The following is a 26,617-nucleotide window of genomic DNA, read 5'->3' as shown; positions in this document are numbered from 1 at the left end:
CCCGGGCACACACACGGTGCGCAGAGCTTCAGGAAAAACAACTATTCGAGATACCCTAGTGGGGTCTGTTTACGAAAAGCATTTAAGGATTCTATGAGCCTCAACAAATAGTTTGGTTCCCGGATTAAGTTTTTTTAAACAGTGTATTTTTTTAGAAGAGTTAAAATGGCTAAAAGAAGTGTTTTCAGAGTAATATTTACAAATAAAACAACCCGTACAGATTCTTGAAAGTAATTAAGGGACTTTCATTGCACCTTTTATCTTCATTTCTCCGCCGTATAATGTCACGGTCACCGCTCAAATTTCACAGCTGCCCTACGAGAAGACAGTGCGCCAGTCCGGACCATGCGCTTAGAGGCGACACCGTGCTAGAAGCACCAGCGAGCGTCGCGCTTATCATCCCGCCTCACTAACACGCATACTGTGCACCCACACTAGATCCCGCGGGAGATACGCAACACAGATGACGACGGTCGAAGTGAACTGCGCGTTCGTGTCGTTTGCCTGGAAGGCGCCCTCCTAGCGCTTCATCGGTTGAGTTCCAAACATACGTTGAATAGTGATTTGTGGATAAACCCCCCCCCCCCCCTCTCCGCCGTCAAACGCCCACGTCCTCCGGGCGTTTCTTTTCGTTACGCTCCGATGACGTAAACGCCTAGACTTACCCTACCGACTGTAATGAATAGCTTCAATTTAATAAATAAATTACCAGGTAGACCATCCTCGTTTATAAGGCCGGGTTTTATAAACTACGCAAGGAACGTAACAACGCAAAATAAAATTACGGTCGTTTATAAAGCAACCTTATAATTTAAAAAAATGTAGAACTTTATAGTTAAAAAATTTTACCCCGGGATTCTTTTGATTGTTCATATGTATCAATAAAACAAAATAAATAGTTCAATAACTTGATTTTTTTTATTATTTTCTATTCGTGTGTGAAAGATTAACAAGTGTAAACATAATGTATACCAAAAAAAACATTGTAGGCTTCTATGCACGTACCGTCTGCGTCTTGAAAAGTTTTCGGAACACTTTTCTTCAAAAATGTCCGTCGAAAACGCAAGCGGAAATGGCAAGAAAGTTGCAAGCTGAACAATACTTGCGTCTAGCGCAGCTTTTACAAGCTGGTATACCCTGGAATGTGAATATCTGAAATGATTTTACGTCTTGCAGCTTTCTCGCACTTTTTCGGGTTCGTTGCTGTGAGCCGGGGCCCCATCAGCGGTGGCCAGTTATCGCGCGCCCGATAAATGTTTACTGCGAGTGTGTGGGAGGGGGGAGGTCGCGGGTCTAAAAGCGGCGCGGGCGCCAGGCTCGTGTTTCTCTCCCGAGACGCTGGAGGCGCGTCGCGACGCCCGCGTCTGGACGCCGGCCGCCCGGAAATAGCCGCCCCTCGCGCCACCCCCTTAACCTCGCGATGCACGCAGGCCGTGTCCAGTTACCGCCTCCGGTAACTGTGATTTGTTTTTGACGTGACAACGTCTAATAAAACGTCGATGAACGCCGGCTGCACGCACGAAAAAGTGTCCCGTTACGCACATTGCCCCGTTACGCTCACTGTACTCTTGCGCCGCATCTATCTCTCTTCCACTCGATTGGCCGATGAATCTACCATTATATTAAATAGGTTGAGGCGGGCTTTTCAAAAGTAGCTTCTAAATTTAGTACTTTAACTAAACTATCATTTCATCAATGTTTTGTTATGACGTTGTCACGTTAAACTATCGTCCGTAAACCGACTTTACAGACAACCTCTTTTTTTTTTTTTTTTCTAAGAAACAAATATTCACATAAAATTCTTTTGCGAATCTTGGTAGTTCCTATTCAAGAATTTCATTGTTCGATTTTCTCACAGTGATTCTAGACTACATTCTGTCTAATATAGCCTACCAGTCTTTAATAAAAAAATAATTATTAAGCAAATTATGTTTTTTTAAATAAATCCAAAGCAATCAATCACAGTTTAACGTATTTACACTAAAAAAAAAGGAAAATTGAAAAATCTCACGTGTGATCTCACGACATCTCACCAAGGGAGGAGAAGGGGTCGAAAAATCGCCAAAATCGCCTCACGTAATTAATGGATGCCCCCCATTATAATAGGGAAATAGTGTGTGGAGATGACAGAGAAGAACGTCAATGATCTGTGATGTAAAGGCAGGCCTGTAAGTCCCTGCGGTGTTCCTCTGTGTTCGTCTCCAGTCGCTGGGCGACTGGTCCTTCGTTTGAAAGGAGCATAGCTGAAAGTTATGCACCTCAAATTCATCTTCGTTGCTCCGCGGTATACTGTCGTGGCCACCGCTCAAATCTCTCAGTTGCCCTGTGCGCGACGAGAAGACAGCGCGCGTCAGTTCAGAGCCTTTTCGCAGAGAGGCGATACCGCGCCAGAAGCGTAAGAGACGTCTGGGGAGAATTTTAAACAACGAACAAGAGAGCAACGAAATAGCCTTTGTACAATTTCTATAGATACCTAATATTTAGTTTTAAAATTTTTCTGAATTAAAATTTAATAAAAAAATAATTTCTTGAGAAAATTATTTTCATCGTATTTGAAAAATTCAAAGCTTTCTGTACAAAACTATGTATGTTACGTTTGTCTACCTACAGTGATATTCATGGGAGAAATAATTTCCCTGGTGGCTGCAAAACTATGGATCTTAGCCTTAAGGAACTTAGAAGTTCGTTTCTAGATTTAACGAGATTTCCCCGCCCCCCCCCCCTCCCCTCCTCCCCAAATACTCTGAAGGCGAAGGGAAGTACGTAACGGAAATTTGAGGAGTTGGTGGGGGAGGGTGGAGGGAATAGGAGTTGTATCTGCAGCTGCGGGGTGCGGAGGCCGCCAGATAAATCCGGTCGTCGCGCAATGTTCGGCATTTGTCACGGAATTAAAATTAAGGAAGACATTTGGCAGAGATCCCGACCAAGGATAACGCGCGTGTTTTAAGACGTCGGCGTCGCGAAGTGCTGCGACGTGCTGCGACCGCCCACTCACAGTCGCTGGCACGTTCCAGAGCGTGAACAGTTCCACGGACGTGTGCGGAGATCCGTGATTTACTGAAGCTCAGCGCGCTCATGTCCCACGCGCGGACAGTTATTACTTGTCCCGCCTCATCTGAGAAGCAGCGCGCTGTCTTATTTCAATTAGAATGAACACGCTCAACATATACAGGATATAGACGTGTGTATTCGACGGGCAGTTATTAAATCTAAGTTACGTCATAAACATCCCCGATTGGCTTACGGTTCGGTCGGGGGGCGGTATTGAAAGACGCTCGGGTAATGTAGCGAATAAGCACTGTCTTGTTGGGATTTAAACCGTAACCTAATTCGAAGGTCGTATTCCAGAACGTGTCAAAACAAAATCCCAGTAAGGGAACGAATCGGCAGCCGTTTTAATGAACGGTGTCTTGCGCTGAATTGAGGGCTAAGTTGTTACACATCAACATCGAAAAAAAATTTGCACGCCGCCAGCATTACGAAAAAAAACTGAAACCCAAGTACAATACGCATGGCACAGTTAATGGATTAGTTATAAAGGATAACACTTTGTCTAAACTTCATTTAAATTCCCTGAGGTAACATATTATATTCCCCTGAATATTCCGTGAAATTTCCACAAAATCAGAATTTCCTGAAAATACCAAGATTATCTAGTTGTCCTTGATGCTGGAATCACTGTATGAACATTCAAAAGAATTGTTGATGTGTAACAACTTAGCCCTCAGTATAGGACGTTTCATAGAAGTAATTTCGTGAATGGAACGAAGTCGCACGGAACGGAAATGTGTAACCACGGTGCTGCCATCTGTGAAGGATGGCACGAACCAAATATCACAAAGTCAAAGGTATAAAAATTTTATAATATTAACTGTTTAGTGAATTTCAACAAAATATGCAGTATTTTAATACAATTCTTTGTTGAAATTTAGGTCCGAAGCCGGGGTTCATTTTTTGTTTCAAGTCTTTTTTAGCTGTTATCGCAACCGTTTCATTATATAATTTAAAATCTCGCTCTGCAAATGTATTGTACAGTCGACGTAGCTGCTCCGGCAGCGAATTCTAGCGACGGGAGTAGACACTAATTTTGATTAGCGTCAAGAAATGTAGTTGAGAACACAAATTGCGTACATTTATCACGCGCGGCATTATTTAAAAAAAAAAAAAATGGTTGTCTGTAAAGTCGGTTTACGGACGATAGTTTAACGTGACGTCATAACAAAACATTGATGAAATGATTGCATACTTTTATGAATAAAATTAATTCATTTTTATTGAATTATCACTATTTTGTATGGATACAAAAGAGTGAAATGAAATCTACAATTTAATTGATAAATTTACTTTTATTTGCACTCATTAAATCAAATATGTTTATTACTTTAACGAACAGATTATTATAACTATAACTTTTATACATGTTTGCTATTTAACTTCTTCCAATCTGTGTTATTCTGTTAAGGATAGGACGATGATAGGAAAAGTAGGAAACGAATGGGAGTGTTTGAAGTTTAATGTGCCTCGAAAAAGTCAAATCGATGGTTGTTCCAATCGAGTGGAAGAGAGATAGATGCGGCGCAAGCGTACAATGAGCGTAACGGGACACATCGTAACGGGACAATGAGCGTAACGGGACAATGAGTCATCCTTTTTCGTGCGTGCAGCCGGCGTTCACCGATTCATTAGACGTTGTCACGTCAAAATAGTTTAAACTTCGTGTCAAAAGTTTCGCACGTGAATCTGCTCGTTACCAAGGCTAGTTGTTGCGCATCTCTGGCGAGCGCTGGAAGACTCGCTTCGTTCGCAAAAGAAAACTAATCACAAGAGACCTGCAAAATTCGCGGATTCATTTCGTTATATGCTACAATTCAAACAATTATGCCTTAGCGCTGCTTCTACCACTGGTTCACTGTTAATCTGGAGTAATGAGGGCCAATTAGAGACCCTCACTCATAGAAGTGTCGAACCACAGACACTCAGTCGAGACTACTCACAAGTCAGCAGCCAATGAAAAGGTGGCATTTGCCCGAGTGTGTAGAGTGTAGTAGGGTCTATCCTGAAGGTCATTGAACCCGCGAATTTTGCAGGTCTCTACGTAATGACTAACACGTAGGGACCGGAACAATTCGCGGGTTCAATTACCTCTACGATTAACTTTATAGTTCTACGTACACTCGGTCAAATGTCACCCTCTCATTGGCTGCTGTCTTGGGGGGGGGGGGGGGATGTGTCCCAACGTAGCGGCCCGTGATTCGATACAGCTTCGGTTGAGTGTTTCTCACTGGCCCAGTCATCCAGGTGAGTTGTGAGCCAATAGCAGAGACAGCACTGAGGTATAACTTTTTGGATTTCAGTCTGTCGTGAAATTAATCTGCGAATTTTTTCCGGTCTCGACTAACACGTAAGAACTGTATTGGGGTAGGGGGGTTCGACGTGGCTACTCACGCTCCATGCCGGCGCCCTTGACGGACACGTCGCGCTGAAGCTCCTCCATCTTGAACAGCAGGGCGTTGCGCTCAGAGTCCTTGTCCGCCAGCTGCTTCTTCAGCTGCTGCTCCTGGCCCACCAGCTGCTTCCTGCGCCAACGTCACCACCGCCGCGTCATCACTTCGCCACGTCACACAACTGCAAATACCTAGGGCCATGTACTTTCCGCGAATAAATCTGAACGCCTATTAGTAGAGACCTGAAAAATTCGCGTATTCATTGACCTCTAGGATAGACTCCACAGTCCTTTAAATACTCGCGGAAATGACACCCGTTCATTGGCTACTGACGCGTGAGACGTCTCAACTAGGCTGTCCGTAATTCAGCACTTTCTTGGTTTAGTGTTTCCCATTGGCTCACAGTTCCCCGGATAAAATGTGGGCCAATCGCAGAAGCGGTACGAAATGAATCCGCGAATTTTGCATGTCTCTACCTATTAGTAGAGACCTGAAAAATTCGCGAGTTCATTTCGTATTATGTTAAAATTCAAATAATTATACTTTAGTGCTGCTTCTGTCATTTTTTCACTGTTAATCTGGAGGAATGAGGGCCAATTAGAGATACTCACTCATAGAAGTGTCGAATCACAGGCCACCCAGTCGAGACGACTCACAAGTCAGCAGCCAATGAACAGTTGGCATTTGCCCGAGTGTGTACAGGAAATTGGAGTCTATCCTGGAGGTCATTGAACCCGCAAATTTTACGGGTCTCTGCCTATTAGTAGGGTCCGGAAAAATACGCGGATTCAATGACCTCTAGGATGGCATCCATTATCCTCTGCATTTCTCAAGTAAACACGCGTGTTCATTGGGTACTAAATTGTGAGGCGTCTCCACTGGGGTAGCTCGTGATTCGACGCTTCTTTGCTCGATAGTCTGCCATCGGCCCAGAGAGTTCCAGTTAAACTGCGAGCCAATAGCAGAACCAGCAGAAATGTACACAAGTTTGAATTTCAGACCATCACGAAATGAATCCGCGAATTTTTCCGGTCTCTACCTATTAGACTGAAACAAGGCATACGCGCACCAGCGGTTTATTCCTTGCGATTGGCGGCCGTCTGCGAGAGACGTCGTTCGTTGCCTTATTTGACCGAGCCACTCAGGACGCGTTTGCTTCCGCGCTGAATTACTGTGATTGGTGTTGAAACAATCGAAACTCACCCAATCATGGAACACAGATCATTCTACAGTGTTTTTAAATTTTTGCTAGTCTCGAAATCTTTTCCGCGAAATCTGCATGACCCTACAAATACCGCATCACTGCAAAACAGTGTTCGCAGTTGTTACTGGGTCCGGATTCTTACCCGGCAATTTATTTTTGTGTTGTCACAGTAACTCCAAAAGTTATTTGTAGGGGCAGGTATTTTTCGCGAAAAGATCTGAACGCATATTAGACTGCAACAAGGTACACCCGCACCAGCGCATTCTTCCTTGTTATTGGCGGCTGTTTGCGAGAGAAGTCGTTGCCTTATTTGACCGAGCCACTCAAGACGCGTTTACTTCCGCACTGAATCACTGTGATTCGTGTTGTTACAATATATATGTACCTGGGAGAAACTCTCCCAATCACGAAACACAGACGGTGCTACAATGTTTTAACTTTCATCTAGTCTCGAAATCTTTTCGCGAAATCTGCATGCCCCTAGATATTTGTAAAGGGTTTCCTGAATAGCTTTTCAGTATTAACTGCGCACGTTAATAAACATAATCAAACAAAACAAAGTCTAATTGATAATATTCGATTATCTTTACCGTGGTTTAAAAAATATATATATGCTTCAATTTAAACATTAAATTATGCACCAATTTTTCGTAAGAAACAGTATTATTGTAAAAAAAAAAGTATTTCGTATGTGCAAAAATAACCATGGTCATGTGTTGTACAAATTTACAGAATCTCTCTCGGCAACTGGTTTCCAAAGGAATATTTTGCAGAAGTACAGAAAATTTATTTCTGAGCACCTTTTACGCACAACCAGTTCTACGTTCTAGACCAGTGGTCTACGTGTCCTTCCACCACTGCTGTTGTGGCGACGGTATTTGTAAACAACTCCGCATGGGGTTGTCAGTGATCGTAAACAAACATCACTTGTTTTTCAACTGACACTTTTGAGAACCGTCAAATTTGAGACAAGTTACATGGCGCAGAATATACATCAGTAGTGAGCTCTCCACAGTGAACCTTCTATTTTTATCCTAATTTAAAAGAAATTTTGATTACTTTATGTCAATTACATAAATAATACGTAACATCGTTGATGAAGTATTGAAATTTTAAAATAAATTTACTGTCTATTTCTTCCCCCCCTCCCCCCCCCCCAAGTAGGTTAGGTTTTCGCACGTGTGAGTTATCGTAACTGAAATGAAAGTTTGGTTATGTTGTCAGTTACATATATAATACGTACAATCGTGTTTAGTTACTGAAATTATTGCAAAGATTTGTTTTTCTTTTTCGTCTGAAGGGAAGGTTTTCGATAGTCTAGGTGATTTGGACAAAAATTAAAGGTGTAGTGTGTTAGGTCAACGTCATTTCAAATACTCTAAGATTCGTAAATAAAAGTACGAATTGTCGCAAAAGACAATTTTTATTCAAACAACGAAGTTGCAAGAGCGAACAGCGCACCTCGGTAGTGTTTGGAAGTGTTTCAGACATCTGACTCCATTTCAATACATTTAGACTCGGGCGTCCGTGGTTGCGAAAATTCGGAATCGGATAAAAATATGAAAGCGGACCTCGCGTCCAAGTGTCGAACCCCCGAAAGGTAGACTCTTTCTTGTCCCGACCAACTCTTCATCTTCATCCAGACCTTCCTCTGTCTCCAGCACTCCTGCACTAATAATTAGAGACCTGCCAAAATTCGCGGTTTCGATGGCCTTCAGGATAGACTGCACATACCCCTGTACACTGGGGCAAATAACGCAAGTTCATTGGCTGCCGACTTGTAAGTCGTCTCAGCTGGTTTGTCTGTGATTCGATCCTTCTTTGGTTGAGGGTTTATAATTGGTTGAGATTCGTCCAGATGAACAGTAAGCCAATAGCAAAATTATCTAAGAGGTATATGTGTTTGAATTCTAGCCTATCACCGAATGAATCCGCGAATTTTGCAGGTCTACTAATAATGCATGCCCATTGCGCCCCACACGTCTTGGCTCAGGGTTTTCCCTGTGCCCATGCAGGTATTGCCTGGGTCCAACTTTACTTTACTGTAGGGAAGTTAGTCATGGTATCTATCAATCGCTGCCATGGCTGGCCAATCTCTGAACAAAGCACACGATGCATGCGACCCTCTCCCTGCATGACTAATCCCAGCACGACCAGGCGTATAGGCTTCGGCCTGAGACGCACCTAGGTCCCTCCCTAACCGAGGCCTCTTCTACAATATGCATTTAATTTTAATCAGGTTAGAAAAAATATCAATGATTCTTATCCCCCCCCCCAAAAAAAAACCTGAAGGACCTAATACGGGTGTGCTGTCATAACTCGTACCTTAAAAACACACAAGATAGAATTTGTCAATGTTGTTGTAAGTTTTGTGGTTCCAACTTATGATACTTCTTAGTTTAGTGTTTTTTTTTAAGTTAATGCTAGTTCTAAGTTACGGTTCGGTGTTGTGTGTTATCATTTACGTAAATTTAAGTTAACGATAGTTCTGACTTACAAAAATTCTACGTCGTGACAGTTCCAAGTCACATAAATAAATCCACATATAATGAAATGAGTCGGAAAACTAATCCATCAAACAAATTCACTCGATAAAATTAAAATGAAATGATTTGTACCCAAATGTACTTAAATAAGTACAACGAAGTAGAAAAAGATCAAAAAGCATCAAAAGAACCCATTTATAACGAAATAAGTGTACTTTAATGGAAAAGAATTTCATTGAATAAATGCATGAATTGTAACGAAATAAACCAATGGAAAGGACTGAAATGTGTGGAAATGTTATCTACTTGAACATATTAATGTGAAATAATCGAAATAATCTTAAACGAATGAACGTGTGTTTTTTTCTTCCCCAACGTGGACCCAATCTCTGTGAACGGGAGCGACTGGAAGAGGCCGCTGCCCCTGTGAGCTCTGGAAACGACGGTGGCCGGAGCAGGGTGACACTCTCGTGGCTTGTGTTCTATGATTAGGAGCACTCTGGCCCCCTGCCGAGGGAGTCGGGGCGACGAGCCCGCATGGCGATAACGAGGTGGGCATTACGAGCGAAGTCATCAGGCCGCCCGCCTGCGCTCGTTGGGGTTTGTATACATGGACTCCTTCAAATAATAACACACGTGTTTAGGTCCGCGCGGAGGGGTTCCATGCAGGGGCGAAGCCAGGGGGGGGGGTTTAGGGATTCAACCCCCCCCCCCCTTAGCATCAAATCTTTAATTAATTTCTTATTCATCACTCAAACAAATTTCATATTATAATTAATAAAAATTTTACGATTGCAATATTTAAATTGAAGTACCGAAAACTGCTAAAATAGCACTAGTTCACACCTTAAAATCAAAATTTTCCCAGGGGAGGACCCCCGGACCCCCCCCCCCCCGCTTTAATGCGGGGGGCCATGCTTCTTAACACCCCCCATACACAAATCCTGGCTACGCCACTGGTTCCATGTAGTACCACAGAGAAGAGCAAAAAGTTACACAGGTGCAAAATCTACTCACGAGGACTACTTAAATAGCCACAGCCCATGGGCAGGGACCGGAAAAATTCGCGGGTTCAATGAACTCCAGGATGAACTCCATAGTTCTACGTGCACTCGGTCAAATGCCAGCCACTCATTGGCTGCTGTCTTGTGAGACTTACCAACGTAGCAGCCGGTGATTCGATAAATCTTTGGTTGGGTGTTTCTCATTGGCCCAGAGTCACCCAGGTGAGTGATGAGCCAATAGCAGAGGCAGCACTGAGGTGTAACTATTTGTATTTTAGCCTATCGCGAAATAAAATTCGCGAATTTTTCCTGTCTCTACCAATGGGTAGAGAGAGACCGAGAAAAATCGCACATGAATAGATTGGGGCCATGCAATTCTCGCGAAAAAATTTCCAGAAAAAAAGATGTGCGTTAAAAACAGTTTTATCATTGTGTGTGTTTCGTGGTTGGTTGGGTTTATTTTAGGTACATGTCTACTGCCAGCACACACCAATCACAGCACGGGAGGAAACGCGTCCTGAATGGCCCGGCCGAACAGGGCATATGGCTTCTCTTGCAGACGGTGCGCCAATCGCAAGAGAACAATCTCTAGCGCGGACATACGATAATTCAGTTTGATGGTGGCAAGCAATGTTTGCGATTCAGGGCGGCGAATTCTTGCTGCTGGCGCAGAAAGTATGTGTGTTTTTATATTTGAAAAGCTAACATTTGAATTATCAGTTGTTTTTTTTTAAGTATCGCGCTCGGATTCCACGTTAAATTGCGTGTCGGAATTTCGTATTATAAGTTTATTTGCAACGTGAACAACATTTAAAGTCCTGAGTTTGCTCATTACCGAGTTTACATGTTTACACATCACTATCGAGTACTGAAAGACTCGATCACATTTTATTTTATTTTTTATCTTTAAATGGTTGTAACTTTTCAGTATTCATTTTTTGGTGAAATCGGTAAAAATATTTAAAAACTAACCATAATTCTGTTTAACAAAATGGTACTATTGATTTTTCAAAATAAAATTGAATGGCGTGCGCTTATCCTTCTCCTGTTTTTTTGACGTGACTACGTCTAATAAATCGATGAACGCCGGCTGCACGCACGAAAAAGGATGATTCATTGTCCCGTTACGCTCATTGTACGCTTCCGCCGCATCTATCTCTCTTCCACTCGATTGGAACAACCATCGATTTGACTTTTTCGAGGCACATTAAACTTGAAACACTCCCATTCGTTTCCTACTTTTCCTATCATCGTCCTATCCTCAATAGAATAACACAGATTGGAAGAAGATAATAGCAAACATGTATAAAAGTAGTAATAAACATATTTCAATTAATGAGTGCAAATAAAAGTAAATTTATCAATTAAATTGTAGTTTACATTTCACTCCTTTGTATCCATACAAAATAGTGATAATTCAATAAAAATGATTCAATTTTATTCTTAAAACTATGCAATCATTTCATCGATGTTTTGTTATGACGTTGTCTTGTTAAACTATCGTCCGTAAACCGACTTTACAGACAACCAATTTTTTTTTCTCTGTTAGTGATTTCCGTTCCTTGACTTCCGTCGCATTCACGAAATTACTCTTATAAAATGCCGTATACCGAGAGATGCTGTACATAAAAATGTGTACTCGTGCGTGGGATAGACAAAAACGTAGATGCAATTGGAACATGGTCTTCTGTACATATTGTGACTATTCAGTATATCTCCCCCCCCTCCCCAGAGCTGGATCCAGGTGGCGCGGGGAGGGAGACAGGGGATCTAATGGCATGGGCGGGTCCCGCCATTCCGCTAATTGGCAAACAACAGGAGTGGCGGGCGACACGACCTTTCCTATCGCGCAGCCCCCCCCCCCCTCGTGTAGTACCACGGTAGCCGAGGGCTCTAAGCCTACGGTAGCAGTGGATGGGTGTTCTGACGAAAATTGATTCGTCCGGAATAGCTCAGATTTGTTCGACAGAACATAGTGGTTTTCAGTGCAGCTTTCCGGTATTGACTGAGCACATGATAAGCATGACAAAACAAAACAAAGCCACATAGTTGAATATTCCGTTAATACGCTCGAATGAAACATAAAAAAACATAAAATTATGCGCCAATCATCGTAAGAAATACTGAGTATTATCATATATGCAAAAATTAACCATAGTTACAACATATATTTTGCAGTTTTACAAACTGCTTATTGGCAACTGGTTTCCAAAGAAAAAAAATCTTTCTGTTTCTGTGAATGAGTGGGAGACATTCGCTTGAGCGTACAAGTGTGCTTCGAGTCTGCTTTGTCAACGAGTGAACCCCGACAAATTCTCCTGCCTTTGTTCATGAGCACTGAATCGTTATGAGGTAACTATTTTGGAAACTCCAAGGAGGAGCGATATGTTGAATCGGCTCTATGAGCAAGGTCCTGAACTGGCGCGCAGTTTTTTTTTTAATTGCACGTTGAGTAATCATGAGACTTACAGTTGTGGCCTTAATATTTTTATGGCGCAAGAATGAAGATGCAGGTGTAACGCAAGTCCTTGCGGTGCTTTCAAGATTCTTTACCGCAATTTTCACACCTAAAAGTAGTTCTAAAATCAACAGTTCAAGCGAATTCCACACACACACACAAAAATAACCTTTTAAGGACGAAACGAGACAATGGAACTACCAGTCCATTAATTTCTTAAACCGACTAGCCTCAAGGCTGTCTCAGCATCCCGACGCAGCCAATAAACGGTCGAGTACGTCTGAAACAAAGCCTCAGCTGCGACATTCCGCTTCTTGTTAACTATTAAAGGCAAGCAAATAGAGTTGTTTACTGGTGCCAGGTTGGGCAGCAAAAACCTATGTACAATCACTTCGGGTCATTACTCTATTGGTTTGCTTTATCGTATTACCTTCTGTCCATTTTTAACCACATTTTGATAAGTGTGTTTCTTTTCTTCCATTTTTATTGGCTCATAAACTCACGGGGCGTGTCAAATAACCTAGAATCCATTCATTGATTCATGTCATTCAACTGTTTGCAATAAAGACTGTTGCCATAATATTACGCTTGTTTCTAGACTGTGGCTTTAAAACCAAATAAATAAAATGTGTATACAATAACTTCATACTTGTAAGCACACACATATTAACTAAACGCACTCTTTTAATATTTAACACTTATTTCAAAATAACTTTACCATCGACAGTGCAAGCTCTTTAAATATATTTTTACTAGTGTATATTTCTATATAATTATTGTACAGCGGGACTGTAAGTTTTTTGCAGACAATCAACTAAAAAATTGCTATACTAGTTATACAAATTATATTTCACTGGTATAAAAATACACATTTCATGCTGAACGAAGAACATAATAATACATAAATGTTTTCGTTGACGAGGTTAGATGTTACTACACGTATACCTACTGCACGTATTAATGACACACGAAACTACAGTAAACTCGTGGAATAACATCATGTCAGTGTTAAGAAGACTGCAAGTATCCGCTCTACCTCTCTGGTTCTGGGGTAGAGCGCCTGCCTTGTGACTTGTAGAACCCGGGTTCGCGCCCCGGCTCCTCCAAGGCGGATTGCTCAGACAAAATGGTGGCATTTTCTCTGGTAGGAATACAATCCCTTGTAACAAGTCAGGCTACCAAAGAAACGGTGGGTGGAACAGAAAAAAACCTTCCAGGTGGCTTCCAAATGGGGAGCCCGTTTCTTTTCTTGGGCTCCCCATGCGGTGGCCATTCCTGGGGTTTCTCCGGGGAACGGAGTTTTGCAAAAAAAAATTTTTTTTTTTTTAGTTTTGTAGCGTTTTAGTTTTTAGTAACTGTATCATTATCATTCCAACATGTTATAAATATAACTCAAGCAAACATTTAAAACATTTTAAAAAAAAATTGCTTTTGAACATAACATATTTGAATTAAGTTTGTATCAGTCAGTGAGTTGTATACCGATGTTGTGTGTTCAATCACTTATCGGTATATATTTTCTTGAAGAAACTATTGACCAATACCTCTGGTATGTAGTATTTTAGATTTTTTAGACGAAAAAAGTATTTATAGACACATGAAATTTATTTCTGAAAAACCACATGAATTCAATCAGGAAGATCGTCTTTATCACACTGTTAATGATAATGTATAGGTATATATGTTTTAATTATCTTACAAATAGACGCTTTGCAGTCAAATTTGCAAATGCAATTTCAAGATATTGAGTGTTCCGCAAAGTAGTAGTTTAACTCAACTACTCTTTAATACTTAATAAATGATATTCTAACTGTAATCGGAATTAATCAAGAAAAGATGCTGAAGAAAAAAAAGATAATATGTTTGTGAAACTATTCAGCAAAATATTTCAACTGTATTTCTGGTTTTCAAGTTAACAAACGTCTCTGAATTACGATAGCATTTATTGTATGACATTTTGTAAAAAAACTAATTCAATTAATTAGAATTATCACATAGTAAGAATTTACATTAAACGTGGTGTCCACTTTTAATACCTTCGAGTTATATTGGATGCCAAGTTTTTATTTTTCACCAACATGGAGATAATACTATTAGTTGCATTTGAAGATCTTAGGTCTTATTAAATTTATAACTTTCTCTGCATCAATACCTGATTGTATACTACGTTCTTCAAATTGATTAGATATAGGCTAAAGTAGAATATTGTGTCGCAATTTGGAATTAAATAACTAATTTTGATTCTTAAATTACTATTTTAAAATTTCGGGCTTTTAAATTCCTTTTAAAAATGCTATATTCCTATATAAATTTAATTTGCATGTTATATTTACTAGACGTTCAATCAGTGATACACATTTTATTATATACGTTTTATTACCATTTTTGATGCTTCAGACATAATATCTCGGTTCGATTTATGAATTTCAACTTGCAATTATATAATTAGTGAAACTTTTAAAACCATTAGTAACTATAAAATTTGTAAAAAAATATAACTCTTTTGAATAATCTAGAAACATTCATTGGGAAAAATCTTAAGCAAAAAGTTATTTTTAACTTTTATAATCTACATATTTATTATGTATACTCCATTTTAGTTTCTGTTTAAGATTTTTTTTGAAAACCAAAGTAACCAATTAGCTAATATGAACTTTATCAATCTTTACTTGTCTGTGTGCTGTGTTGTTTCGTGTTTTGTCGTAAAGTTATTTATATGTATCAGTGTATATATTGTGTATTTTTTATGTATGTGTCATAATCCGATTATGAGTGTTGTAAAGCACAAAAAACCGAATTTCAATTTGATAAGACAGTTTTAAAGAAGCAGAATAATATGCTACGCATAGTAATATCTTTTATTTCCTAATATAATAAAATATTTTTTTTGAAAGACTGCAAGCCTGTGCAAAGCCCACCAACATTCCATGTACGAGCCTATGTCTCCCCTATAGCGCCTGTGCTGCTTGCCCTATGCCAACAAACTACACTACAAAAAAATATTTGCCTCGCATTTCAGCATCTTAAAAACAGATTTTGTAGACTTTAAATAATTTAATGTGGACATTAAAAATCTTAATATCTGAGTTTTTTGTGTGTTTGTCACCCTAAAAATGAAATATTACATAAGAAAACCCTTGACTATTTGCGTTGGATTTGAACTCATTAAATAATCATCTACAATTACTTCAAGTATTCCAGTGTGCAAAAAAGTAAATTATATGAAGCTAGTTACGATTTTATGAGTAAGGCCGTTTTCCTCATTCCGTAGAATGTATAAGAAATTTTGGCAGAATTCTCCTTCCTCCATGAAAAACTACCATATGTATTTTTCTTTAAATCTTCGTAATAATCATACAGTGCTGCTCCATATAAACAATTTTTGGAAACATTTCTTTCTTCTCGACCGCGATCTGGACGTTATTTGTAATTGCAACTATCATCGTCAGGAGCGCTATCTGTAAGCTTTAAAGTTAACCTACCGAGTATTCTATACGCTACTTCAAGGGCAATGCCGCTGTACTCTTTCCATTGAGTGTGTACGAAAATATGGCAGAATTCCGTCTCGTCCTTTGAAAGTATGGCAGATTTCCATTATGGTACATTTCCGCCTTTTTTGAAGAGGCCAGACGGAATACTGTCATTATGGTAGTCTTTAAGTATGGTAGTCTACCGCGCCCCCCGAAATTGTAAGAGAAATTTGTGAATTGGTAGTTTCAGCAATAAACAGAAATAAATACCAAAAGGCGTCAATAGTAGTTTTGCGACCTGGTTTTGAAACGAACCTATCCAATAAGTAAATTTTGGGAACATTTTCTTTAGGAAATTACTCTTATTGTATGACGGACTATACATAATTTCGGCAGTAAACCGAAACAACTGTTATCAACTAGTAGAAATCACTAAAGACAGTTTCGTAGGAAATTTTAACATTACCCAGCTACGGGAATATCACATAGGATCAGTTTCTTCAAGTAACGAGTAATTTTAGATGATATGGAGTACATACATGTCTGGGTTAGTGTTACATCATTTCAGGTCATTGGTAAGCGTATGAGATGTAACGACATTTAATTTTATTGTTTTTGTTGGAGTTTTATTGTAATGTGTCCATGGACTAGATTGCATAAAAGCTCTGTGAGATGTGAGAGACCCCCGCCCCCACACAATTACAAGTAAGAGACAGCCCTCAAAAGGTGAAGATTGGACTTAATAATTTTCGCAGCCGGTGAAGACTCGGAATGTGCTTAGTTGTGGCATGTGTCTTCTGTGTCTTAGCAGTACCTTTTACACTTTTTACACACCTGCACGCTGGTGACGCCTGGTGATTATTTTATTCAGTGGTATAAGGTTGAAGTGTCAGTGTAAGTAACTCTGTAATAACTAGGGACCGGAAAAATTCGCGGATTCATTTCGCGTTATGCTAGAATCCAAACAACTGTGCCTGCATGTTGCTTCTGTGATTGGCTTACAGTTTGTCTGAAGGACTTTGAGCCAATGGAAAACCTTCAACCAAAAAAGTATCGAATCGCAAGCGTCCCAGTTGACAGGTGTCACGAGTTAATAGTCAATGAGCAAGTGGCATTTGCCTGAGTGTGTAGGGGGTTGTGGAGTCTATCCTAGGGGTCATTCAAAGCGCGAATTTTTCCAGTCTCTAGTAATAACAATTTATTGATTTTTATTGATGCCAGTGTGGCATTTCTGTATCTCGTCTTTGGCGGAATTGTAGCAGCGCACTTGATTATGATTGATGGCTGGGCTTTTAGGTCAAGGCAGAACGCGCGACGAGGCCCTTTTAGACCGATGAGACCATTAACTATGTATACGAATGCGTCGACCGCGCGCTCTGGCTGCGCAGTAGAACCAGAACTTTTTTTTTTTAAGTCCCTCCAACACTGAATATAACCTTTTTTTTTAAACCATAGAATGGTCTAAACAATATGCAATGGGTACGCAAGTTCAGGCACTGTTAAGGTTGTAAAATATCGTAGCAATTTTGTATATCCGAGCTCAATGCAGTTAAGTGTTACGTATATATTTCGATTACTGGTACTTTTCAATACGTTCTGTGCCAAATAATTACTTCACTATATATATTTTTTTATTGTTAACAAAAACGCGAGTATAGTGGCTGTCGTAGATTTTGCAAGGGCCTAAATATTTTTTTTGAGGACAGTGGATTCCGTGATATATATTTTTTTGTAAATAATTATTTTTATTTTTGATCCCACGCGACATGTTTTGTTTATTAATTATCATATAGAGTAGAACATTTATAATATGCTTACATAAATATTGCAAAATTAATTCATGTGTGTCTGGCTTTCGGATAGATTTCAAAAATATCTGGCCCTCAAAAAAAAGAGGACAGTTGTCCATCACGATCTAAATTAATTGTTATCGATACGATTTTTTGAAGAATAAAAAAAGTTAGGTTGTGATATTATATTACGTATTTCAAAGCTGCCACTGATGATAATGTTAAGTGAAATAGAAAAAAATAAAAAAATAGCAACTATGCCGTGACCAGGATTCGAACCTGGGTTATTGCGGCCACAACGCAATGTACTAACCACTATACGATCACGGCTACAGCGGCTGCTGATGTTTCAGACTACTCTCTTACCGAGAGATTGTTCCTCCGTACCTCCGACACTGACCAGTCGTGCATGACCGCCGCGGTGACTTCTCGGTGTGCAGGACAGTTTGGCTCCGTCCTGCATGATCCGTGTACGCTTCCGTTGTCACGGTGGCAACTGGAGACGGGCGCAGCACTCCGAGAAGTCACCGCTACGGGCCGTCATGCGCGGCGGTCATGCCCGAATGGTCAGCGTCGGAGGAAACAATCTCTCCGTAAGAGAGTAGACCCAAACATCAACAGCCGCTGTAGCCGTGATCGTATAGTGGTTAGTACATTGCGTTGTGGCCGCAATAACCCAGGTTCGAATCCTGGTCACGGCATAGCATGGGCTGCTATTTTTTTTTATTATTTTATATTTCACTTAACATTATCATCAGTGGTAGCTTTGAAATACGTAATATAATATCACAACCCAACCCCCTTTTTTCCCCCCCCCAAAACATCGTATCGAAAACAATTAATTTAGATCGTGATGGACAACTGTACTCTTTTTTTTTTTAGGGTCAGATATCATTTTTGAAACCCATCTGAAAGCCAGACACACATGAATTAATTTTGCAGTATTTATGTAAGCATATTATAAAAGTTATACTCTGTATAATAATTAATAAACAAAACATGTCGCATCGGATCGAAAATAAAAATTATTATTTACAAAAAAAATATTTAAAAAAAAATTAATGAATGAAAAAAATATACGAGTATATTGCTTGAATATAAATGATATTTTTGTGGGCATTTCTGTGAGAATATCTTGGCTTCTAAACACTTTATACTACCTATATGTAAACAAAGACGACGAATACACAGCAGTAAGTACACAGGAAAAAAAAATTGCTGTACTTACACAAAAGATTCCTTTGGAAACCAGTTGCCAAGAAATAGTTTGTAATAATGCAATAAAGATATTGTAAGTTTGTACAACACATGGGCATGGTTATTTTTGCATATATGTATGAAATACGTTTTTCGGGATAATTTTATATTTTAATTGATCTTTCATTCTAGCAAAATATCTTTAATAATGTTCGCCGGCTTTCGCGGCCATTGTCTGAAGTAGCTTGGCTTCTGAGTTGTCCTTGGTGAAGGACGCGGCTACTTCAAAATATATTTAAATCAAGGAAAAGATAATCCATTATTAAACAATTTGAATTTGTTTTATTTGTTATGCTTATCGTGCACGCAATTATTTCTGGAAAGCTATTCAGGCAAGTTCTGGGATAACACAAAGATAAATCCCCAGGTAAGAATCCGGACCCAGTATTATTTCGAACACTATTTTGTAGTGATACAGTTGCTTTCATGTAACTGTTCAAACGTACAAATATATGTAATAGCGTGGGAATACACAGATGGAGCATAAAGTCCGATTCTAGACGTGGGGGGTTGGAGAGTGAAGCCAAAAGGGTAGTAAAGGTACCAATATGGCGGTCTTTTTTTTTTTTTTTTTTTTTTTTTACAAATATATCAGCTGTAGCTATATCGGCGGTTCAATTTGAGAAAATAGGTTTTGGACTTTTTAATATAAATAAACATGTTAACCAGTAATATTTTGATCTAATTTTTCTTCCGAACAGCTTAAGTACAGTCGTTAGTAAAAGCAGGCAAAAACAGCCGATGCCAAGTATGTGAACAAACGTCCGCCATACTGGTATGTGAAAGTCAGGAATAAAAATGAAGAGGGGGGGGGGGAAGGGAGGTAAACAGCTTCACGTCTGACAGCTAGTTCTGCTCCACGTGTATCGTATCCTTCCCTAATCCGTGGGAATTGCCCGAGAAGCGCGTTGCGCCTCCACGACTTCCCACGAAGAGCGTGTCGCAGCTGCGCGATCCGCCGCGACTGGCGGGTGACGGGAGCAATTAGCGACGACACTTCACACGTGGACGAGGGGGGGGGGGGAGGGTGTTTGCGTGATGGGACGCGTTAGGAGGGGGGTGGGGAAACACACACACAGAGCGGCGCAGCCAGGGCAGGACAAGCCGGGCAATCGCCGTCGTCGTGTGGGTATTGGGGCGCTCCAAAAGGTTAACTAAGCAGAAAGGGAAAAAAAGGCTGTGTGCCCGGGTGACAGTTAACAAAATGTTCTAAAACTGCTTGCATCAGGCAACGCCGCGCTGTCACAGAAGCGTTCAGCGCCAGAGGCGGCGGGACAGGGCTAGGGCGTTCGGGCCGGTTCGTGCCGAATGAAACGAGCGCCAGAACTCAACCAACAGAGCGAGCGAGGCACGTGTGTCGGGCTATAACGGGGAGGTAATAAATACATTATTGTAGCCCACTAAGTATCGCAATACATAATTTATTTGCTATGATTTTCTTATTGTCTTCGCTTGTTTTTTTTTTTTTTTTTTGTTTTTTTAAATCCTCAAAGGGAGGGGTCCGGACCCCACGGTACTCCCCTCCCCCTCCCCTTGCTTAGTGCCTGCTGGTAGATCTGACGTCACGAGTGGGCCCCGTGAGTTCGCGCAAGGGTCGTTACCACAACGCCGAAATACCACAACGCCGAAATACCACAACGCCGAAATACCACAACGCCGAAATACCACAACGCCGAAATACCACAACGCCGAAATACCACAACGCCGAAATACCACAACGCCGAAATACCACAACGCCGAAATACCACAACGCCGAAATACCACAACGCCGAAATACCATAACGCCGAATGCCAAATTGACCAAAAAGCCGACAGCTAGAAAACTGCTGTGTACCACAACGCCGAAATACAGTAACGCCGAAAAATGTACCACAACCTAACCTAACCTAGGCTAGCCTTACCTAACCTAACCTTTGTGGCAGTCCTGCAATGACATTTTTCGGCGTTAGTGTATTTCGGCGTTGTGGTAATTCGGCGTTGTGGTACACAGCAGTTTTCTAGCTGTCGGCGTTGTGGTCAATTTGGCATTCGGCGTTATGGTTTTCGACGTCATTGTACGTTCGGCGTTGTGGTGCGTCCCCCTTCGCGCACGGCCTCGCCTCGAGTCACGGCCACGTCGCGCGAGGCGACCGCACGTGATTCACCGCGCTCCCCTCTGCACCTCCCCTCCCCTGCACCTAAAGACCAACAGCTCACGGGCGCGACGCCGGCCGCAAATGAACGTTACTCATCGGTCAGGGCGCTCCAACGCCGCAGCTGACGCGACGCGCCCAAATAAAACATCCGCCTGCACTTAGGGCCGGTGTCACACGAATATGTAATTTGTGAGTAACACCTCTCGTTGTACGGCATTATAGTGGGTGTCAATTCGTGAACGCCACGGAAGTCGAGGAACGGGGAATGTGTAACAACCACATGGCTGCCACCTGTGGAGGACGGCGCGAACCAAAGTTTACAAACTGAATTAATGAATTTTAATAAGATGTACAGTATTTTAATTTTTTTGGTAGAAAACGAGGTCCATTACCCGGGGGGGGGGGGAGGGGGGTTTCCAAGTCTTCTTCGCTTTTATCGGAGCCGTTTCATTGTGTAGTTTAAAATTTCGCTCTGGAATTAGAATGATTCTATATTCGACGTATCTGCTCCGGCAGCTAATTCTAGCGGCGGGTGTGGAAACTGCGCGTGATTCGCGTCAAGAAATGTAGTTGAAAAACACAATTAACGTATATTTATCACGCTCGACATTATTTCTAAGAAATCTATGTTACATTCCGTGTCCGATTTTCGTATTATAAGTGTATTTGCAACATGAGAAGACATGAATTTGCTCGTTACTGAGATTTAGATGTTACGCATCACTGGCGAGTATACTGACAATCAAAATATAAATTCTTGCACAAATTTACGTAAAAAATACTCAGTATTATCTCTAAAAAAATGAATTTTTCATACATGCAAAAGTAACCATAGTTGTACAAATTTACAATATATTTATTGTAGTATTAAAACTATTTATTGGCAACTGGTTTTCAAAGGAATCTTTTGTAAAATTACACAAGAATATTTTCTGTGCAGTTATGAAAATATAAAACATTAACAGCACTGAAATTTGGACGAACAAAACGATAACGATACGAAATTTTATAATGTCAACATAGCACCAGCTACGTCCATGACACAAAGATTTTGGCGGTTATATGAGCAAATAAACTTGGAACTTGAAACTTTCCTACTGCGAAGCCTGTGTGTGTTGTCTATTTTTCATATTGAGTCTATAAAATTTAGACATCCGAGGGTATAAAAATTTGTACCCAGCTGAAATTTGGTAGGATTGTTCAAAACACCATCATAAATGAAATCTAAAAAGTCCTCATCGATACGACACCTGGGAAAAAAATTACTCGGGGTCAAAGGTCATAAATACGGGGGTTTTTTCCGCGATTTTCAGCAAAACGGTAAGTTTTATAATAAAATTAGCCCAGACAAAAATTGTAGATCAGATAATTATCTATAAAAAAAATTTATACTATTTTTCCTGAGAGTCCCCGTTTTTGAGATATGATTCAAAAAGTTGGAAGAGTTGTAATTGGGTGTACGCAGGGTAAATTGAAGTAATATCCCCAACACCAACGAAATACTAAAAAAAAAAATATATTATTCCTACCAACATAATAAAATATTTAAAAGCAAACAGCAGGCAAAGAGGTTCGAAAGACTTTTACGGTTTCTGAAAATTAATTTATTTGAATTCAATTGAGAATCAAGAACATGAAACCTGCAGGATTTATTTAAATAATACAAATAAACCATAAATAAATTATAGAAAGCCAAATATACTTGTACGGGGAACAATTTATTTTTAACGTATTTAACACGTAAACAAACATGGCTTCCACCGTGGTTTCTATAGGTCACAAGGAGTAATGTAAAACGGAAGAGAAAGAGGATTGCCAGGCATACGGGTCCGTGTGCGCATGCACGCCATTTTAAATACTCTGTTCCGTGAGACCCGCATGCGTTCACGTGATCAGTTTCCGTTTCTGTTTCATTTTAAAACGGGCCTGTTCGAAGCGCGCGGTCGCCGAAGGAAGAGCACGACGGAATTCTCGCCATCGTTGAGGGTGATGAAGACCATCAGCTCCAGAGAGGTTCGTTTCACCAGCCAACGCGTACCACCACAATGCTTTAGGACATTTCTAAAAACATTTTCGCTTTATTTCGCCGAACAATGTCCTCAATAAATGAAGTAAAATGACGAACGCCCAGGACGTTTCAATAAAGTTCCCCAAGGTAAAAATAGAGCAGTAATTATAATCAATTATGGTGTTGTTAAAGGGAAGGCAGGTTCACCACTCACATCTTTACGTAAATATTTGATAGTTTAGCAATACTTAAATAAATAATTGAATACGAACACCCTAATTGACATAATGCTAGGTTTCTCCCCACAAATCTGAGCCTTAAAATGTTAATTAAATGTTGTAAAATTACGCAAATACTTCCCAAAACAATTGTATAAAATATTTATATAGCAACTAGGAAATTAAATGTTTTATTTTTAATTTTGTGCGTACAGTAATCTTACTTTTTATGTAAGAAATTCTAAATATCTGTTCAGTGTTGCCACGAGCAGCAGAGTTCTTTTCCCGAAATTAATCCTTATTTCTAGCTTCAAATAGTATTAATAGCGTAAATTCCAGTGGCGAAGCTAGAGGAGATACCGATGGGCCACCACAAGCCTCTCTCGAAACTACAAATGTTTTTATTTATTCTGCCCCCCCCCCCCCCCCCCAAATTTCGTGGTAATATAAACTTGCAATGAAGAGATTAAAGTTAGTTTGTAGTTAGCAGCCGAAAGTTTGCAGGACAGCTGTATCCTGCCGGCATGCAGTTGTGCAGTGGCATGGTTTCACCAGCGAAGTGATCGCCATGCCGTGCGGAAAGTCAGGTATTAGGGAGGCGACCCCAAGGGGGCGAAACTAAGAAAACATAGAAATTTCTTGAACAAAATGACTTATATATTTAAAAAAAAGTAATTTTACAGACATGTTTGAACTTAATTTATGGAATGGTGTATTAACGGAGTGACGTAATTTGGAAAAAAAATGTTTGACAGGGTTGAATTATCTTGGTAACAATGAAATAAGCATGGCTGTCACGTGCGAAGTTTCAGGCGTATGCTCTCGGGTGTACCCTTTTTGCAAATGAAACTGAAGTTATGATTTTCAACCCTCGTCCTTTGCAAATCTGCAGTTTTTAAGCTTTGAAACGAAATTTTAAGCACTTTAACATAGTGTTTTGGTTGTTCCGTATTGGAAAATATATAATCTAAAACATTTGTGGTGAACATTCCCAGCGATGAACGTTCAAAAAAAAATCAAGGTGGACAAACATGTTCTTCCGAAAAGTTAACGACTTTTAGGTTAGTTTTGCCGATAAATACCGCACAGTTAGCTGATTTCCAAAGAAAATAAGAGCGTAGCTAGAGCTGTTGTAGCTAGAGCCACGGAATTTTCGCGCATTCATTTAGTCACAAGCTAGAATGCAAACCTCCACACTGTCGCACTGTGTTCATGATTGAACCGAAGTTATCTGGACACGCCCCTCTACGACCGTGAGCCAACGATGTCCAGCCAGAAGAGAAGTAAGCGAATCAGGTAGTGCCAAATAACAAGGATAAAAATGTTCTCGCTAAGAAATCAACCAATGGGAAAGTAAACATGGGTCGAGCACACCTATAACTTTGAATTCTATCCTGAGGCCAGAGGAATCCGCGAAATTTCCGGGACTCTAGTTATAGCATTGAGTTGCGACTATTTTATCGTCCTCGCTCTCTGCGGGCGACGACAGGTACCTCTCCTGCTCCCACGCGTCCTTCAGCCTCTGGAACTCCTCCAGCCGGCGCGACTCGTGGTCCTTGGAGGACGCCTGCCTGCTCTTCCTGTCCTCGTGCGGGGGCGGCGCGGGGGGCTGCGCGGGCGGGGGCTGGCCCTCCGCCGACCTCTGCCGCCGGAAGAACCCGAACATGGCGGTCGCCCTTCAGCCGCGGGGGCGCCTCGCCCGGGGCATGGCCGGGGGAACGACGCGACTGCTCTGTGCTAGGGCGCGCGGGAGCGACTGTCGTCTGTCTGGCCGGCGAACAGCTGCCGCGCGTTTTGTTGAGGGGCGGAAAGGGGGGGGGGACGGGGTGACGTCACGCGGATGCCGTCGACGGCGGTCGTCAGGTGCGTGGGACGCGACATCTGCGCGGCATGTGTGGCGCGCTCTGATGTCGTGTGACGACGTCGGAAAACGTCACTAGAGCCTTCACTTTTTGTTTGACTACTTTGGATGACGAGTTGTCATCAACATATCGTGGGCTTAGTGGAAAAAGTCGGTAAGTCCAATTTCTGGAAAAAGACTGTTAATTCACTTACCAAGTTTTGTTTGCATAGAATAGGGCTATAATGGACTTGCCGAAATAAAGCTAGAAGAAAACGTCTACAATCATTCATTATTTGGACTTCCAAACGTTTTCTTGGCGAAGATATTGCCCTTACAACTTAATCTGTGAAGTTAACTCATTTTCACAAAAAAGTGGACTTACCAACTTTTTCCACTAAGCCCACGATATTTCCTTTATATGCCAGACAGAATCGTGTCCAGTGGAGAAGGAAAAGGCTTGCGTTTTCCGTCTCAACGATTGTTGACGTGTTAACATCTCAGCTCTCTCGGTGTTGCGGCATTTGGTGGGAGTAACTTCGTGAACGGAACAGAAGTCGCATGGAACGGAAATGTGTAAACCAAGGTGCTGCCATCTGTTGCGGATGGCGCGAACCATGGTTCAAAAAAACCAAGATGGGCAGTATTTTTAATAAAATACCTTGTCGAAAATCAGGTCAGAAGCCGGGGTTTAGTTTTTTTTTTTTCAAGTATTTTTCGCTATTATCGGAGCCATTTCATTATAAAGTTTGAAATTTCGGTCTGCGAACGGATTGATTCGATAGTCGACGAAGCCGCTCCGGCAGTGAATTCTAGCGGCGGGTGAGATTAGCGTCAAGAAATTTAGTTGAAAACACAATTTTCATGTGATTATGACGCTCTGAATTATTTTAAAGAATTCTACGTTATATTTCGTGTCAGAGTTTAGTTATATAAGTGTATTTGGAACATGGGAGCGCATACATTAGCTCGTTAGATATTACTAGAGACCTGCATAATTCGCGGATTCACTGACCTCCAGGATAGACTCTACTACACTCTACACACTCGGGCAAATGCCACCTATTCATTGGCTGCTGACTTGTTATTCGTCTCGACCGAGTGTCTGTGATTCGACACTTCTTTGAGCGAGGGTCTCTAATTGGCCCTCATTACTCCAGATTAACAGTGAACCAGTGGTAGAAGAAGCGCTAAGGTATAATTATTTGAATTGTAGCATATCACGAAATGAATCCGCGAATTTTGCAGGTCTCTAGATATTACACGTCTCTGGCGAGTACTAAAAGACTCGTGCACATTTTTT

At 40.9% G+C, this 26,617-nt stretch overlaps 1 protein-coding gene and 2 non-coding genes across 6 annotated transcripts in view; 1 reads left to right on the top strand and 2 right to left on the bottom strand.

Annotated features, from left to right (window-relative positions):
* The window catches only part of LOC134535957 (protein FAM184A-like), a 93,838-nt gene that overhangs the window by 42,881 nt on the left and 24,340 nt on the right, over positions 1 to 26,617 (bottom strand). For 2 of the 4 annotated variants that reach the window (XM_063375394.1, XM_063375396.1), the window contains exons 1-2: positions 24,968 to 25,216; positions 5,446 to 5,576 (exon numbers count right to left, since the gene is read on the bottom strand). In XM_063375394.1, the coding sequence (XP_063231464.1) occupies positions 5,446 to 5,576; positions 24,968 to 25,140 (304 nt within the window). In that variant the 5' untranslated portion in view covers positions 25,141 to 25,216. Of the gene's footprint in view, positions 1 to 5,445; positions 5,577 to 24,967; positions 25,217 to 26,617 lie in introns of those variants that run through there. The other 2 variants (XM_063375395.1, XM_063375397.1) reach the window with 2 other exon arrangements.
* On the bottom strand, positions 18,115 to 18,186 carry Trnah-gug (transfer RNA histidin (anticodon GUG)). The gene has a single exon. It is a non-coding gene; the product is annotated as a tRNA-His (tRNA).
* On the top strand, positions 18,486 to 18,557 carry Trnah-gug (transfer RNA histidin (anticodon GUG)). The gene has a single exon. It is a non-coding gene; the product is annotated as a tRNA-His (tRNA).

Source organism: Bacillus rossius, chromosome 10 (assembly GCF_032445375.1).
Source record: "Bacillus rossius redtenbacheri isolate Brsri chromosome 10, Brsri_v3, whole genome shotgun sequence".
In the NCBI taxonomy this organism is placed as follows: domain Eukaryota; kingdom Metazoa; phylum Arthropoda; class Insecta; order Phasmatodea; family Bacillidae; genus Bacillus; species Bacillus rossius.
This window is presented reverse-complemented; position numbering and strand designations above follow the sequence as displayed.